Raw genomic sequence first — 18,869 nt, forward strand, 5'->3', positions numbered from 1 at the left:
ACATCGCTGCAGAAGTACCGACCCAGTGTTTACAAAGTGAACGTGCAAAGAAGGTCCAACGCCCTTTACAAAAAACGGTAAAACAGCGATGTAGTACGATTTAGAACGATTTTGAAGTTGGAGGAGAAAATGAGGTGGGAGTTTTCTGATATATTCGATATACCATGAACCGGAATGCACAGAGTTCACGCAGAATTAGACAAGACGAGCGTTTGAGGTTAAAGAGGTTAAAAAGTTCTACAAAAAAGTAATTTCTCAAAAGAAAATTGAGGAAATTTTAATTCAGAAGTGAAATAATCCTTTAATAGATAAAAAAATGAATCCTTTTTAGTAAGTGTTTTATTTAATTTTTTTTATAGCTTGACTTTAAAGTAGACTTAAACCTCGTAGTTGTGACTGTGTCTCAGTCACATTACTTTTACACTGGAGTTTTAGAAATTCAGTCAAACTGAATAATAATAATAATAATTTTATTATTATGTTTTAATTATAAAAATGAAAAAAGAAAGTAAAAAAAAAATATGTGAATTGTGTAAATAAAGTAAACCCAGCCCATGTTGTACATTAAAATCTCAGCACATGTAGAGATGGAATTCACTGCATTTACTGTGAACCGAGTTGCTCTGAGATGCTGAAAACACTGGATCATAAGCTGCTCGCATGTAAATGAACACAGTGCTGCACTTCACTCTGAAACACGCAGCGCATCAAACTAAACAGTTATTTAATTAAATCGCAGACATTGATTTATGATAATCACACTAAGCTACATGATTATTGTGCAGCCCACTTTATTTTTTTATTTTACATTCTGTATAATTATTTAATCCGTTTTTAATCAAATCTTGAACCCCATACAGTTGTGATGTCCTATTTGGTAACCCTGCACTATACTAATGGAATGATTCATCTAGTCTATCCTCGTAAACACAGTCGTTTACGTCTTAAGCAAACTGGGTCGGTACTTCTGCAGCGATGTAGGACGATTTTGAAGTTGGAGGAGAAAATGAGATGGGAGTTTTTCGATATACCCTAACTGTCATGAACCGGAATGCACAGAGTTCACGCAGAATTAGACAAGACGAGCGTTTGAGGTTAAAAAGTATATAAATTTTATTTTTTTTTTGAAAATGACAGATCGTTTCGCTAGATAAGACCCTTATTCCTTGTCTGGGATCGTGTAGAACGCTTTGAAGCTGCACTGAAGCTGCAATTTGGACCTTCCACCCAGTGAACCCCACTGAAGTCCACTATATAGAGAAAAACCCTGGAATGTTTTCCTCAAAAACCTTAATTTCTTTTCGACTGAAGAAAGAAAGACATGAACATCTTGGATGACATGGTGGTGAGAAAATTGAGGAAATTTTAAAATTCAGAAGTAAACTAATCCTTTAAGGATCGATCACGGTACAAAATCGTCAGATCGCCCATTTTTATATTAAATCATAGGGCTTTTAACAACCTGATCAAATGGATAGAAATAATTCCCACCATGCACTTTGAATCTCATGTCATTTTACAGACATAAAAAGGGATTTTCTTGTTGACTTCAATATATTTCTAAATATATATGTATAATAGGTTTGTTAAATTGCTTGTTTGTTATTTCACCAAGTGCACAAGTATCTGTTCTCATCATGAATGTGGTTGCACTAGAACTCAATGCGGTTCAGCTATAACAGTTGAGCTGCTGCCCAAATGCTGATGGTACTTTTGTGAAATGATATTTTCAAATCGTTGGGGCTCATTGATCTTTTCCAAGTTTCCAATATCAGAGAGCTTCACATCCTGTTAAAGCAGGACTGGCTGTGATACTAAGACAATGATTTGGATGAGTTCTTATGAAATAGGAAGAAAGGACTTATTCTTTATGTCTTGTTGTGTAAACCAGAATGGAGTAGGTGAAAGGTGCAAGGAGGGCACGACTCCTGGGAGATTTATTATTAAATGTGCTAAGAATAAAATACAGTGGGCCAAAATAGTATTTGTACTTTTTTGGCCTCGCTTAAAAATGCATGAATTTTTGCATTAGATAATATGCAACCAGATAGCATTTGCAAACAAATTATGCTAGCTCTTGTAAGAGGTCGCATTTTACCCCAGAATTCTAAGAAAATGAAAATTTGATCAAAGAAAATGAAAATGGAGTACAATAATAATAACAATAATAATAATAATAAAGGAAAATGTAATAAAAATAATTGATTACATCAAAGTATTTATTATTATCCTAATTGGACGAAATGCAAGTTTTTTCTTTTCTTTGTTCTTTTTATTTTATTTTATTTTATTTTATATTTATTTATTTATTTATTTATTTATTCATTCATTTTATTTATTTATTTATTTTTTTAAATTTTTGCTAAGGTCTGGCAATGACAAATTTTTATGTTTATTTGTGTGAGATATCTCACTACTTGTCTGGATGAGTAATATTTTTCTCTTCTCGTACAGGTTAACAGGATTTCAGGTGCCAGCGCCTGTCACAAGTACCGGATCCATATTTTCCCTGCGTCTTACCAGCGACTTTGCTGTAAGCGCCCATGGATTTAAAATATATTATGAAGGTAAGGAGCATAACACAGCCTTTAATTTTCTTTGCTATTCATCATGGGTTTTGAGTTTGGAGATGCTAATTTACACTGTAGCGGTCAATTAAAATTTTTCTTCATATAAGTGTTTGACAGCAGGCAGTAGGCATAAAGCTAGAGAAGTGAAAAGCAATGTATTCATTCCTTAATACTCTAATAATAACTATTATTAAAGGGAACGAGTTTTTCTTGTATAAGTCAAATTCGTTTTGGAAGACCACTTTTTCCACCCTTGATCGTGTTTGCTGTTGTAGGATCTCTATATGTAAATGACCTATGTTAGGATTGGCTCACACGCTCTTTCTTTGCACTGCCCCATCCTTCAATAATTTTAGTTAGTTTAGTTTCAGTAGCATTTTAGTTTAAAGGGGTCATATGATGTTGCTAAAAAGAACATTATTTTGTGTATTTGGTGTAATAAAATGTGTTTATGCGGTTTAAGTTAAAAAAAAACACATTATTTTCCACATACTGTACATTATTTTTTCTCCTTTATGCCCCGCTTTTCTGAAACGCATTGATTTTTACAAGCCAAACAAAGTAGTTTCGCTTTCACAACGAAACACAGCATCACACAGAGCGGCCTTGAGTGAGCGGAGGCCTGCGGCTAGAGTGAGCGGAGCGAAGGAGCGGCCGGTGGGCTTGCGGCAACCACATGTGACGACCCCGGGCTGGACTCCGCTTCGTCCACGGTAAAAGCCGATCCGGCGATCCACAGCGCGAAGTTGATGTATTTCCTCAGCGACCAGCACGGATCAGCTCTAGGCATGACGAAGCGGATATCGTCCTCTTTTGGAAGGCCAAACAAAGTAGTTTCGCTTTCACAATGAAACACAGCGTCTTCACGACATGGCGGCAGCAACAATACTACAGCGAGAATAAAAGTTACGCCTTCTTTCTTTGCGTGAACATTTGGGCGGCGTTATGCAAATATTCCCACATCATGACGTAGACATGTGGGGGCGTTAGAATGAGCCGTTTTAGGTAGGCGTGGTTGACTCTTAACTTTTATAAAGAATATCTCTTTGGATTTGAGACTTTAGTCTTTGCAACTTTACAGATCTTCTTTATGCACCAAGAGCTTGTAACACTCCAAAGAGAAAGGAAAAATTGAAATCGCATCATATGACCCCTTTAAACTGGAAAAAGAAAAAAAGGTAAAGGAAAATCTTTAAATGTTGACTTTACAAAGCCTTGTCTGAAAGTTTGTGAGGTCATTTGAGTAACTGTTTTCAAGTAGGAGAATTATTAGCCTTTTGTAGTTCCAATAGTTTGAGAGTTCCAAATGAATGCTAGTTCTTTGTTCAGGTTGTTAATTTGCTACAGTGTTGCTAGATGGCTGCTAGGTTGTTTCAGATGATTGTGAATTCTTTGTTCAGGCTGATAATTTGCTAGGGCGTTGCTAGGTGGTTACTAGGATGTTCTGGATGATTGCAAGTTCATTGTTTAGGCTGTTGATTTGCTAGGATGTTGCTGAGGGGTTGTTAGGAAATTGTTGGTGGTTGCCAGGGTGTTCCAAATGATTGCAAATTCTTTGTTAAGGCTTTTAGTTTGCTAGGGCATTTTGGGTGGTTTCCTTGTTCCGAATGATTACTAGTAGGCCTGTCGCAGTAATCAATATATCGACTTATCGCGCAATATATGTACATGATCGCAATAATTTTTGGTGACGCAATATATCGCACATTATATTTACTTAAAAATTTATGTCACCATGTTTTGTACATTCCACTTGCGCTTGTGTCTTTTGCAGCTTCTGGTACATAACGTCTTAAAAATTAAAAGTTTGTTGTCATTTGGAAGTGTGTAGGCCTTCTTGCATTATTATGCTGTTACATTATGATTATATATTCAGTGGCATAAAATGGTCTTTAAAATGACAATAATATCGCTTATCGCAATTATTTCTGGGGCAATATATCGCACAACAAAAAGTTGTTATCGTGACAGGCCTAATTACTAGTTCTTTGTTCAAGCTGATAATTTACTAGGGTGTTGTTAGGTGGTTGCTAGGGCTGTAACGATTCACTCAACTCATGATGCAATACGATTCACAATACTGATTTGACAATACAATTTTCGCACTTTTTTTTTTTTACAAAATGAGATTTAAGACAAATTATAAATGAAATTATGTCTTTTTTAATTGCTTGGACAAAGTGCTGCACATTTCTTTGTGAAACTGAAATATTGAATTGAAGGTGGCACTTATGGAACAGCGGCAATATTGCGTTTCCTTGGTTGCCGCTGCAAACAAAGCAGTGCTGCGCTTATGAACACTACTTTAATATGCATTATACAGAGGCAAGATGAAAAGAAAATACCATCTAAACTTTTCCGAAGAGAGCCAGTTCCCCTCAGAGATACATTCATGTAAACTCCCACCCCCAACTGTATCATGATTTGTTTAACATCTCAACTGACTTGAATTGTCATATATTTGTATCGATTTTCAACCGGCTCTGGGTGCATCGTTACAACCCTAGTGGCTGCTAGGTTGTTCTGTATGTTTGTAAATTTATTGTTCAGGCTGTTAATTTGCTAGGATGTTGCTGGGTGGTTACTTGGGAATTGTTAGTGATTGCTTGGGTGTTGCTAGACAGTTGCTAGGAAGTTTTTGATGGTTGCTAGGGTGTTCTTGATGATTTTTAGTTCCTTGTTCAGGGTGTGGGTTGTTAGGGTGTTGCTAGGGAATTTTTGGTGGTTTCTGTGGTTGCTAGGGTGGTTTAAATTCTTTATTTAGGCTGATAATTTGCTAGGGTGTTGTTAGGTGGTTCCTATGGTGTTCTGTATAATTGTAAATTCATTATTCAGGCAGTTAATTTTCCTAGGATGTTGCTAGATGTTTGCTAGGGAGTTGTTGGTGATTACTTGGATAATGTTAGGCAGTTGCTAGGGAATTGTTGATGACTGATTTTTTGTTCCTTGTTCAGGGGAATTTTTGGTGGTTGCCAGGGTGTTTCAAATGATTACAGTTCTTTGATTAGGCTGTTAATTTGCTAGAGCATTGTTAGGTGGTTGCTAGGGTGATCTGTATGAATGCAAAATTATTGTCCAGGCTGTTAATTCATTAGGGCATTGCCTGGGAATTTTGGGTGGTTGCTAGGGTGTTCCTGGTGATTGCTAGTTCTTTGTTCAGGCTGTTATTTGTGAGGGCATTGCTAGGCGGATGCTAGGGTGTTCAGAGTGATTGCTACAGTATCAGTGTGTTCTGGACGATTGTTAGTTCCTTGTTCAGGGGGAGGGCTGCTAGAGACAGACAGATAAATAGACATAGTCAGATGGGCCGTACAGCAGACAGATGGATGTTAAAATCATTCTGTGTTGCTTGAAGTACGATTAGCTGGAAAGGTGAAAGAAACTTGAGTCAGAACATCTTGTGCTGAGTTTGATGGATGTGTAGTTTTGAATTCTGAAAGTTAGAATTTGTCTCCATTGTGAATCAGACTTTATTTCAAAATACCAAGGAAAATCAGATTTTCCATTATATGTACCGCTAATGTACAAACTAAAAAACGCTAATGTTGTCTGTCTCTGGTCAGCCTAGTTTTGGATCACTTATTTCAGCCCAAATAACCAACATACCCAAAATGGAATTGTTTAATATCTGAGCAGATGTTGTGCAGTGCCATCAAGTTTATTTCAGCCTCTGGCCGTGATTGGTTGAGTTTGCAAGTGTCTGGGTCATCTACACCCTCAGTGACTGTCATTTCTCAACCAGTCGCCATCTTCCATCACTTTCTCCACCTGTTATCCTCCTGACCCCTGACCACAGCATGCCGCCCCATCTGCTCCATCTTTACAGTCTGAATTATTCAGTCCCATTGACCAGCCTGGGCCTTGGCTCATGCTTTTGTGTTTAATGTGCTTCTGAATTGTATGGGTTTTGGAATATTAATCCTGCAGGTTATTGTACTCCAGAGGGCCTGGGATTCCCACTGAATTCACAATGACGTTGTCTCATTGTCATTCATCTCCATAGATTGATGTACGTAATTGAAGAATTCGAGGCTGTTTTAAAGTCTAATTTGGAGCATTTTTATGAAGAAATGGGCATTAATAGGTGTTTGCTAGGGTATTTTGGATGGTTGCTAGATGATTATTGCCAAGTCTCTTACTTGTAAAGTCTGTTGACCACCATAATGCTCTTGGGGGTCTATTGGTCCCAACTTTAGTGCAAAGTCCAAAGAGCCCACCTGGTCTCAATGATTTTTTGCATGGTTTGTAGGGTGTTGTAGGTGGTTTCTAGGGTAATTTTTTGAATGGTTGCCGGGTGATTGCCACCAGATCTCTATGAAATTCTTTGGGGTCTGTGGGTCCCAAACTGGGTCAGTGAATGAAAAGATCCCACCCTGATCTCTATGATGTTTTGCATGGTTTGCAGGGTGTTTTAGGTAGTTGCTAGGTCTTTGCTAGGGTATATTGGATGGTTTCCATGTGAGTGCCCCCAAGTATCTATGAAAGAACCCAACCTAGTCTCTTATGATGTTTTGGAGCAGTTTATAGGGTGTTTTAAGTATTTGCTAGGTGGTTGCTAGAGTATTTTTGGATGGTTGCTGGGTGATTGAAGTCTCTTTGATATTCCTGGGGGTTTATGAGTCCTAACATAAATCAGTTTTTTTTTTGCATGGTTTTTAGGGTCTTCTAGGTGGTTGGTAGGGTATTTTGGATGGTTGCTAGATTGCACCAAAGTCTCTTTGATACTCTTGGGGGTATATGGGTCCCAACATGGGTTAATAAGTGAAAATGGCCCACCCTGGCTTCTATGATGTTTTGTCACCATTTGTAGGGTGTTCTAGGTAGTTGCTAGGGTATTTTGTATGGATATATAGGTGATTGCTAGGTGAATGCTTTCAAGTCTCTTTGATATTCCTGGGGGTTTATGAGTCAAAACATGGTTCAATGAGTCAGAAGTACCCACCCTTGTCTTCATAATTATTTTAGTCCAGATGTTCTAGGTAGTTTCTATGGTGTTTTGGGGTATTTTTGGTCCGCCAGTCGAAATTGTATGTCCGATCCGTTAAAGTCTCCATGAAATTATTTGGTGTCTATGGGTTGCAAAATTTAAAGTCAATTAACGAAAAGAGTCCATCCTTTTTTATTATTATAATTTTTTTTTTTTGGGCATGGTTTGTAGGGTGTTCTAGGTACTTGCTAGGTATTTGCTAGGGTATTTTGAGTAGATGTTAGGTGATTGCTCCCAAGTCTCTTTGATATTCTTGGGGGTTTATGAGTCCCAATGTGGGTCAATGAGTCAGAACAGCCCACCCTTGTCTTTATGATTTTTTTTATTGCAGTTTGTAGAATGTTCCTAGGGTGTTTTGGGGTCCACAAGGTGAAATTATATGTCCGATCCATTAGAAAAGCAAAAGCACACCTCTTGTCAACAAACCCTGTGATTTCAGGTATAATTTGTGTTCGTAGTGCAAACAGTGAGGGGTTAAGGGTTATGAGTCTTAGCAAGCAGCAATAACAAGGGATTGGTTCGTGTCCAATGGTTTTAATGTGCTAGTGATTCAACATTTATGAGAGAGAGATGGACACACTGGGGAAAATAAATCTCATTTTGGTTCCTGTCAGTTTTCCGTCACGTCGGAACAACTGAAACCATGTTTGACAGTCAATGCGTGCGCTTTGATTAATGTGTCTATCGCCATCCAGTACGAATCAGCTTCTGAGTATAGAGTTAGATGCAAAACCTCAACCTTTCCGTCTGCCCTTCAACTGAATGCCAATGACTCTGGAAATACCATATGTCACGATCAACATGCTAATGTTCGGTCATCACAACGTGCATTAACGGTCCTCCCTGCAGAGCCTCTAGCCATCTAAATGCTAGGACAGGCCAAAACATTGATTCTGAAACATTTTCTGGAATGACTAAAGAGCACTCGTTTATCGAAATGTGAGCAAAATGAAAACCCAGCAGAAATGGCAGCACACTTTGTCTTTTGTTGCAACCTTTGAAATTTGCTGTGTGTGGCCTATTGCGTCATAATGTATCCGAAATACATTACACTCTCTGGTGACCCGTGAAATCTGCCTGTCTTTGGGTTCCTGGTGGCCCCGTCCCTGTGGATCCTCTGAAGGTTTTTGGCGATGTTTGCTGATTGCTTGTATGTAAAAACTGCTCAATAATTCTGAATGCACCGAGACACAGGCTCCCAGGGAAGATTGCTGTGTGCTGAAGTGTGCTCAACGTTGCAATATAGATGCTCTGACAAACTTCCATCGTTTTCAAGGGCAGCAAAATCATTAGCTGTATGTAGGGATGAATGGCTCGTCTCCTGGGATCAGCCTGTGGTAATTACCTCAGCGGTTTGCCCACTATAGTCTCAGCACTCAGTCCAGACGTATGAATGTATGTCATTTTATCTTATAATAGATATTAAAGGTGATATATGTAAATTCTGCAGCATGAGAGGCACAGAATTGCAAAAATAATAATTGATTTCCAACAGGTCAATGTCTCTGATGGCTGCCTATTATTGGTCTGCCAAATAGACCACAAGCTCATGTGATTGGGTTGAGCTGTAGTGTTGCTGTGTTGGGTTGGTTATGGAGGCTCAAAAAAGATTATATACATATTCTATACAGAGCCCATTCCCATGCCCATTCAAAGTGAAGGGGCACGTGCCCCCTCAGATTTTTGAGCCAAGTGGATTTTGAATGCAGCTTCCAAAAGACAAAAAAATAGCCAAATAATATTTTCTATATTTGATACAATCACACCAGCATGATTAAATTGTTCAGCGCGTCATATCATCAGCTGCTAAATTCAAATCTGCATTCGCTGACTGGCGCTGAGCCAGAGACTGACGCTTTTTACAGCACTGCGTATTATAATCAATCACACACGATTCTGTTGAGCTTATGAATGCAATGGCCAATCAGAGGCGTTCAGATGAGTCATCGCTAAAATGCCGGTGTTTTCTTCACTCGCTTGCTGGCTGAATACCTCTTTCTGGCGAATTCTCTCATTAGAAACAACAAACTGCAGATGTGTGTATGAATCTGTAAGTAAGATATTTATTTCACAGTGTAAACAGCTTCAGTGATTTTAATGGGAGTTTTTGAGAGTGCTTGAACTCTAGACTGTCAGTGAAAATGTTCTTTGATAATGTTAATGGTCTTTGCTCTCTTTCTGTTCAATGAATGTGTTATGATAAGTAGCCTAACTTACAATGTTTTATTCACATTAACTTTCAATGTTAAATTCACATTAAATATAAGTCAGTCGTATTAAAAATATGTTATGGCATGACACCCATATCTGTTACTTGAGTAAACAGACAGGTTTTTATGTATAGTTATTAATAGACTACATTATTAGGCTACTTTGACCATCGCCCACTATAGATCAACTAACATAATCTAATATATATGTGTGTGTGTGTGTGTATGTGTATATATATATATAAACAAATATTGGTATGAGTTATATTTTGATTGGTATATTTATATCTAAAAATAAATTTTTTCCTCTTGAGCTTTGAAATAATTATATAATGTCAACATTAGCCATGACATTCTTAAAATATGAATTAAACTCCACTTTAATTTAAGCCTTTTTTCTCCTAAAATATCATGTTTTACTATGAAATTCCATTCCAGAAGTAAAATGGTGAACTGTTTCACGTTGTCTTGTTTCGAAAATCACATCATTTAGCTAAATTTATGAATAATCATTTAAAATATATATTTTTTTGTTTTAATTTGGACTTTTATATCTACATATTTATATCTATACATTTGTAGTTTGCTTCATACATTTAATTTTATTTCTTTGAAATATAATATCAACATCTGACCTGTCATGATTTATTTGATTTTATTTAGCTTCACTTTCTCCAACTTTGCATATATTTTTGAGCCACATTTATCAACAATCATTTCAGGAGGTTGTTGTTTTTCAACTTTGCAAAAATTCTTTAATATACCTTATCATCATATGGTTATGGTTACAAATAAAAGTGTTAAAGGGTTCAAGTTTGAGGAACGACCACAAGTAATGGCAGTTCTATTTTCTCTCAGATGATCTGAGATAAAAGTGTCCTTATAGTGTTTCTGGTGGTCTTTTCACAGACACTTTGGGAGCTATTATGAACATCTCCAGCAAGCACAAGTGGGATCAAAATAGCAGCCATTTCTCATAATAAGAGACCTGGGGTCAGTCGCGATTGGCTCTCTCTGTTCAATGGAATCTATCTGAGCTGTTTCTGATTGAAAGGAATATCCCTGGTTCAATACAAGTTAAGCTCTATTGACAGCATCTGTGACATGCTGTCGATTACCACAGAAAATCATTTCGAATCATCCCCCAATTTTTGAAAATAAACAACTGTGTTTACTGGAATGCACTTGCATTTGAAGTCTGTGTGGTAAAACATTTAAAAGAAAGGGTTTAGATGCAAATTATATATTTTTAAAAACACATTTGAATTTATAAAATGTATAGACGTATATTATTTGAATGTATGAAGTCATCTAAAATACTGTTTTAAGTAGTTGGACTACTTGTCTGGGTGGCTTAACTCCTTGTTATTCATTTCATCAGCACATAAGCCATATTGATTTAGTCTTCTTGTACATGAGAATTTACCAACTTCACACAGGAGTTGTGAATTGAATGTAAATTTAACAAGGTTAGTAAATGATTTTATAACAATAGTCTCATATTTACATGTATTATGTTTAGTTATAGTGACTATACTTTTAAAACGGTGTGTTTTGTAATTTTTATTCTGATGCAACATCTTGCCTCACATTTCTGTTGCAAGTGCATTAATGTACACATGCATTTGTTTGGTCCCATTTTGTATTAGGTATGTCCACAGTAAGTGCATTATATCAAATTATTAAAGATACTAATAAAGTGGGTCTGTTTGTTTTCTCAAACTGATGCACAAGTCCATTTTTTTCTGTTTAAATTGACAGCAGGTCACAGATTCTGTCCATGGAGCTTAAGTTGTACTGAATCTGGAACATTATTGGATATATTGGCAGCAACAGACAGGCTAGTGCTTCCACAGTCCTGTAACTGTCAATGCAGATCACCCAACAACATTCATTATGACAGAGAGGTGTCGTTTGTCACGAGTGCTGGAGGTATAACCTGCCGTGAGTGGTTATGCCAGGCCACATGCCATGCTTATGTTTATGTTTGTATTTATTATAGAAGCTGTCATGTTAAGCGATGACGGGTAAAACAGAACACTCTCCTGCTGTGCTCCATAAAATCAGATGCTTGTTGCAAAGGCCACCGCGGTGGATGTGAAGGTAAACAGGAGGATTGAGCAAACAAAAATCTTAGTGGTTTCTTAGTTATCTGTGGAGTGACACTTCAATGGCGCGCAGTGACCGCTACATACCCGTGTGTAGTGTTTCGTCAAGATGAAATGGTGTTTACAATTCATTTTACTTTACTAATGTGACATTTCTGGGTGAAAAAAGATATTCAGTGATCTTAAATGTTGAGAGGGACATTGTTTCGAATTCATTGGACTGTGTTGATGGGCAGATTGATTCTGAAATATGAATAGTGTTTATGTGTATTATGAAATGTAGATTAAGAAATTTGAACATCATCTATTTTGATTTGATTTTGATCTATCTCACATGTTCTGCTTTAGTGGTTTTCAGCTGGTGCGTTGCAGGTCTTTCTAAAGCGTCATTGGCAGAAAAATAGGCTTATTATGGGAAATTATTTCCCATATTATTTGTTGTGTGTCCAATAATACAGTATTTTGGTGCAAATTCATTAGTCACTACGGAGAAACCAGCCAAATTAGACTGATGCCAGCTTGAACAGGTTGCTTGATATCCTCTCATCCTACGCAAAGTAAAAGAAAATATGACCCAGACTAGATTAAATATGAATATAGAGCATGCAACCATCGAAAGTCACTCATGTTGATAGTTATATTGTTGATGTTAATGTGTATATTGTTGGGCATATGCAATTAGTAATGGATAGATGGATGGATGGATGATAGACTGATAGATGGACGGATAGAGCAGTATATTGTCAGGCCTGTACAATTCAGGATGTATGGATGAATGATTGATAGATTGATGAATGATGGATGGAGCAGTGTATTGTTGGGCTTATGCAATTCATTATGGATGGATTGATGGATGAATGAATGATAGACTATTAGATGGATTTATGGATGAATGGATGAATGATAGATTTATGGATGGATGGATGGATGGATGAATGCATGATAGATTGGATGGATGGAGGAGCAGTATATTGTTGGGTCTATGCAATTTTTGATGGATGAATGATAGATTGGTTGACAGATTTATTGATGAATGGATGAATGATTTGTGGATGGATGGATGATTGATGGATGGATAGAGCAGAATAGTGTTGGGCCTGTGCAGTTCATGACGGATGGATGGATGGGTGGTAGACTGATAGATTGATGGATGGTTGGAGTGAGCAGTGTATTGTTGGGCCTACGCAGTTTAGGGATGGATGGATGAATGAATGAATGAATGGATGATAGACTGATGGATGGATAGATAGATAGATAGATGAATGTATGGACAGATGGATGGATAGATGGATGGATGGATGGATGGATAGGTGGATAGTTTAAATTTGCACAACAAAAAACTAGTGCCGAGTCTCCATTTGGTGTCCAGAGTAAATTCTACCTCGTAAAACAAAACCAGTTCAGAACTGCTGCTGTATTTCACATCAATAGGCTTTGTATTTCCACAAATCACCACTCCTGAGTAGCAATTACATGGAATGGCCTCTTTCTAAAAGTAATTTCCAACTCCAAATGTCGCACTCCGCCATGTCCTGCCCATCAGTCAGAGACCCAGTAGCACAATCAAACGGACGCCTCATGTCTCTGTTTGTATTTTAGTTTTTTTCACCCTGCTGAGGGACCATGTTTGTAATTGCTTCTTTGGAACAGGGGAAGAAAAATAAATAATCATCTCTCAAAGGTAATACTTCCAACACACTTTCTGAACTGATTAATTTCCACTCCAGGCCATTTATTTGACTGCCATAATATAGAAAGCCACAGAGTCCAACCTGTCGTAATGAACAGGAAATGCCTCCATTACCCCAGATCACGAGCGTAAAGCTCAGTGGGAATATATGCGAGCAGAGATGAGCTGACAGATGTGCCGTGTTCCTATGCAGAGAGTCACACATGAAAACATAGAGAGTGAGCGATGATAGTCGCGAGCGGCATTTGATCAACTTCAGCTGCTTTCGTTTAAGCAACGGAGCTCCCGATCGCAAACCGAATGGGAAACGTGTTTGCGCAAAGCATCGGTGCCAAAGTGCATGCTTTGTTGTTAAAGGTAGATTAAGAAAAGTAGGATCTGTCTCATTGAGTGACATGGAGATAATGGTCTCGTTGGTGTGAAGTGACGGGGGTTTAAGACGCTTTAAGTCTAAGACTTAAAAGCACAAATTGAGATGAGATTAATGGTTCACTGACTGTGTATCAGGGAGCAAATGCACTGCCATATCATTCTAGCTGCTAAACGCCGTCTATAAATCATCTGCTCAAGTTGTAATTTTGCACGTCTGCTGGTTTTAGAGGGTCACTTTTTATACTTTTATAATTCTGTTGCAGAAGCACATTAGTGAAATGCATTAAAGTGCATTATACTTTCTAATGTAGAACTATAAGGACCTTTAAAAGACATTCTTTGTGTTCTTCACATGCTGTGCAGATGCATTTATTTGCATTTTCATTCTAGATGACATGCTAAATTCTTCGATTTATGGTGCCATTTCCTAAAATGCAGTGTTTCTGTCACCAAACTGTGACAGAAATCAGAATACAGCAGGTTAGGGTTCACGTCATGTCAGAATGTTTTTTTTTGTAAGGCGTTTGTGTGGATGTATCAGTGATTGTAGCACAAAAAATGACAAATACAGTCTGCTCTGTACTGATGTATGCTTTGTACTACTGTTATACTCTGTTAATAATAATAATTCTGTTAATAATTTTATTCAGCAAGGACACATTAAATTGATCAAAAGCGACAGTGATGACATTTATAATTTTAGAAAAGATTTCTATTTCAAATAAATGCTGTTCTTTTGAAATTTCTATACTGCAAAAAAAAAATCCTGAAAAAATGAACATACTTTCCACAGAAATATGAAGCAGCACAACTGTTTTCAACATGTTTACTGAGCAGAAAATCAGCATATTAGAATGATTTCTGAAGGATCTTGTGACACTGAAGACTGGAGAAATTATGAAGAAAATTCAGCTTTGCATCACAGAAATGAATATATTTTAAAATAAATTTAAATAGAAAACTATTGGTTTAAATTTGTAGTAATTTTTCATAATATTACTGTTTTTACAGAATTAAAGAAAACACAGCCTTGGTGAGCAATAAAGACTTCCTTTAAAAACATTAAATATATCCCAATCTATTATACTGTATTTATTAAAATCAAATAAAATCATTTTCACATACTGTTATATATTTTAGTATGCAGAATACTTTACATAGCATGCAGTATATATTCTATTCTATTCTATTCTACATAATAAACTGCAAATAAATAAAAACATTATTTTGCATTCTTTGAATTATTCACTTCAGAATACAGCATATACTGTTGTGCCAGGCAGTATTTAGAGTGACTACTTCATGATAATCATAACTGATTAATTTTGATCAGCTGATTGTCACAAATATCAGTCTGAAACAGGCAGCGCAGTGCGTCTGAAGTCGCCTGAGAAGTGTAATGGAATTTTATGATGGTGGCAGGTGCTCAGAGCGGATATGTGCTGGTTTAAATCAAAGATAAGCTAGCTTAACATATCATATCCAGACATGTGTCTCTGAGGATTAGAAATGTGTCAAAGCAGGAATATTAGTCCAACGCCAGATGTCTGAGAAATAAATAAGGACTGTTGACTGCATTCATGACACAACTTCTTCTTTTTTTTTTTTTTTATAGATAAGTATCTTTTTTATTGCAGTAGGATGTGGCCTTTTTGTTTCTTGCACAAATTAATTTTTTATTCATTGTTTTCATTATTTTTTGATGAATACAGGCTTTGCAACTCTCTAATTAGCGGGTTATAACCAGCAGAAATCAGCAATGCGTTAAGAATAAAATTGCCCTTTACTACGTCTGATTTTGGCATCTTCGCTTTGTCTCTCTTCAGAACTACAAAGCAGTTCTTGTGGGAATCCAGGAGTTCCTGCCAAAGGAATCCTGAATGGAACAGGCTTCAATGTGGGAGACAGAATCCGGTACCACTGTGTGGCTGGATATACCCTGGACGGCCACGCACAGCTGACCTGTGTCACCAGCACGTCTAATATAGCGGTGTGGGATTTTCCTATTCCCATCTGCAGAGGTAAGAAGTGGCAGATAGACGCTTGGGGAACTGTGCTAAGCAGCTCATTTTTATTTTTTGAATGCTTGGGTTCTTATTAAAAGGAGACCATCTTTGCTTTTGTAGGGCGTCATAGGGCATTAATGCATTTGGACACGCTTAAAATATCAAAGCAATTGGTTTCTGGAAACAAATGATGCACAAGCTCTTCTCAGAACTAATTTCACTTTTTTTTATTTGTAATGACATTTATCCGACTAGGGCTGAGGGATATAACTAAAACAATATTGATATTTTTCATCCCTTTCATAGTATGCAATATATCTCAATAATTATGTATAAGCTCTGAAAATAAATGATTTATTTTTTTTTTGCTTTGCAAAAAGGACCATCATTTCAATAAATCAGCCATATTTGCCAAATAGATTCAAAAGGACATGTTTTTGTCTAACTTTTGTGCTGTGATGAAAATCCTTTACCTAATTTGGTGTTCCTGGTCAAAAATGGCCGACCTTTTTAACATTGCTTTTAACATTGCTAGTAGCATTGCTCAGTCAGCTCCAAAAAGAAATACAAAACTTGTGCTAACTGAAAGAATACAAGTTGATAAAAATATTGAATCCAATATTTGGTAATAATTTGGCATAACAAGAAATGTATAATTTATATTTTTTGTAGGTCTGTCATTTTTGACCAGGAAGGTGGGGAAAAAAACAAACAAACAAAAGATCAATTAAAAATTTTAGGGAAGTTGTTAAACTGAGTGAGCAAAGTCAGTAAATTTTAGTCTAATGTGATAACATTAACTAGCATTTTTGGGAAAAAGAAAATCCTCTTCAACGTGGAGGTTAACTGAACTGATAATTTTTTTATTAAATAATGTTATATGAATAATTGTATTTTAGGTGCATGAATATAATAATACCTAATAGTAGACAACAATAGTTATGCATATATTTTTACCTTTTAATGTGTAAAAAAAACTAATCAAAAACAAATCAGTGAATCAGAGTTTTGAAAAACAGTTTGAACCAGGGCCGGTTCTTGACAGCTATAGAAGGGTGGGCTGGCAGATATGGGGGTGGGCATTTTTTCTGTTGCGGGGAGGGGGGGTGTTATATTGCAAGGGGGAAAAGTCTAGATATTTATACTGTTGATATTGCTATATTAACTATATCAACTATAGGCTGTTATATGTACACTGGAAAAAAAAGCTTTCATGGGCAGCCTAGAATATCATGCACTTTCACAACAAAATAAACTTTTTTTTCTTTATTGAATAATACTAATAAAAAACACCTCTCTGTTCTCTTTCTCTGTATTATTGTTTCTACACTGCTGATTTTTTCAACTAACTTTTTTATTTATACCAAACAAGGCCATAATCATATCTAGAACATTAGGGGGACTATTGTTTTGAGGAAAATATTAAGACCAGATCACTATGGTAATGGTAAAGGAACTAAATAAATAATACGATTTTTTGTAAAGTAATCAATCTGAACTGCAAATATTTTTATTTTAAAATATGCACCCATTCAATTTTAGTTGTAGCCTATTCCTAATATGTTGAAACGCAAGACAGAAAATGCTATTGTCGTCACAATAATTATGAATTACATGAATCACGTAAATGACGGCGGAATTTGACAAAAGAAAAAAAAAAAGGCGAATACTTTATAATACAGTCGAGCCGACTGTTGCTATAGTTAGTAATTCTTACATTCAACATTAACAGCAAGTCAAAACTGAACTGGGGTGCGTTTCCCGTACAATGACGTAACTCGTTAATTAACCACCATAGTACGATGCATTGTTGTTGAAATGAACTAGCTAGTTACGACTGCTTCCCGAACACGGTCGCATCTCCGTCGTTTGAACCACATTAGTTCAACAACATAGGGCCATTGTTAATGACGTCACACGCATGTGGTGGAGGAATAACTTCTGCTATTTAACCGATTAGACATCTCTAAGATGCTGCTGTATTGAACATGGCACCTGATGACTAATTTACTATTTTTTGTTCCCTGTCATTTTGCTTTATTTGATGTTTGATTCATCGCGGGTTTCCTCTTACGTCATACTCCGGGGATTCCTTAGGTATTTGTGCACATGCGAACTCTTCAAAAACGGCGCTTTTAGAGTACGCGCTAACATACATAGATTAAAATGCATTTATATTTAGATAGAATGGAATATATAGATTGCACTGCATGTTAGCTTACTTATTGTGCCCAATAGCATATTTATTTAAGTCCATTTCCCTAGCTAACAAGAAACTATGCTTCTAACCACAGGTCGAGAGCTGTAGTTCCAACCACGTAAGTTTGCGGCGCTGTTTGCGAATGTTCGTTTGAACTATGGTTTCGGGAAACACCGAATCGTTGAACTATTGTAGGTAACGACGGAACTTGCGATCATAGTTGGCTAACAATGCTTTTGGGAAACGCACCCCTGTATAGCCTACATGCATTTTAGACGCTTATATTATGCTCGTGCCCCGTCTATGCAATGAACGCACGTTATTGAATGATGTTTCTTTTCTTTTCTTTTAGAACATTAAAACTGCTCAGGTAATTTCAGTGGTAGGCTATGATACATATTCGTGTATTAAACTCCTTGTAACTCGCAAACTCCCTGTGATAGCGCGCAAATATTTCTGTCCGTTTTCGCTCGTTGTCAGCCTCTGCTTTTCTGCAGCAGACTGAAGCCTCCGCGTGAATTCAGCGCGCCTTGCATTCAGCTAATAAAAGAAAAATGCTGCAATTTTCTGGAGTTATTTTATGATTGTTTGGGCAGTCTCAAGCTATAGCTTAAACTTCTCAAAATACAGTCCGCTTCAGATTAGTTTTAATCTATGCACAAAAAATTAACGTAATCTTTATCTAATTCTGATTGGGTGGGCAAGACAGTCATTTGGGTGGGCTCA

At 36.8% G+C, this 18,869-nt stretch overlaps 1 protein-coding gene across 1 annotated transcript in view; it reads left to right on the forward strand.

Moving 5' to 3' along the window:
* The window catches only part of LOC107726638 (CUB and sushi domain-containing protein 3-like), a 274,484-nt gene that overhangs the window by 25,355 nt on the left and 230,260 nt on the right, over positions 1–18,869 (forward strand). The window contains exons 3-4 of the mRNA XM_016536300.1: positions 2,455–2,567; positions 15,764–15,958. Coding sequence (XP_016391786.1) covers positions 2,455–2,567; positions 15,764–15,958 — 308 coding nt within the window. The remainder of the gene's footprint in view (positions 1–2,454; positions 2,568–15,763; positions 15,959–18,869) is intronic.

This window comes from Sinocyclocheilus rhinocerous, unplaced genomic scaffold (genome assembly GCF_001515625.1).
Source record: "Sinocyclocheilus rhinocerous isolate Xijiao unplaced genomic scaffold, SAMN03320098_v1.1 scaffold5, whole genome shotgun sequence".
NCBI classification, from domain to species: domain Eukaryota; kingdom Metazoa; phylum Chordata; class Actinopteri; order Cypriniformes; family Cyprinidae; genus Sinocyclocheilus; species Sinocyclocheilus rhinocerous.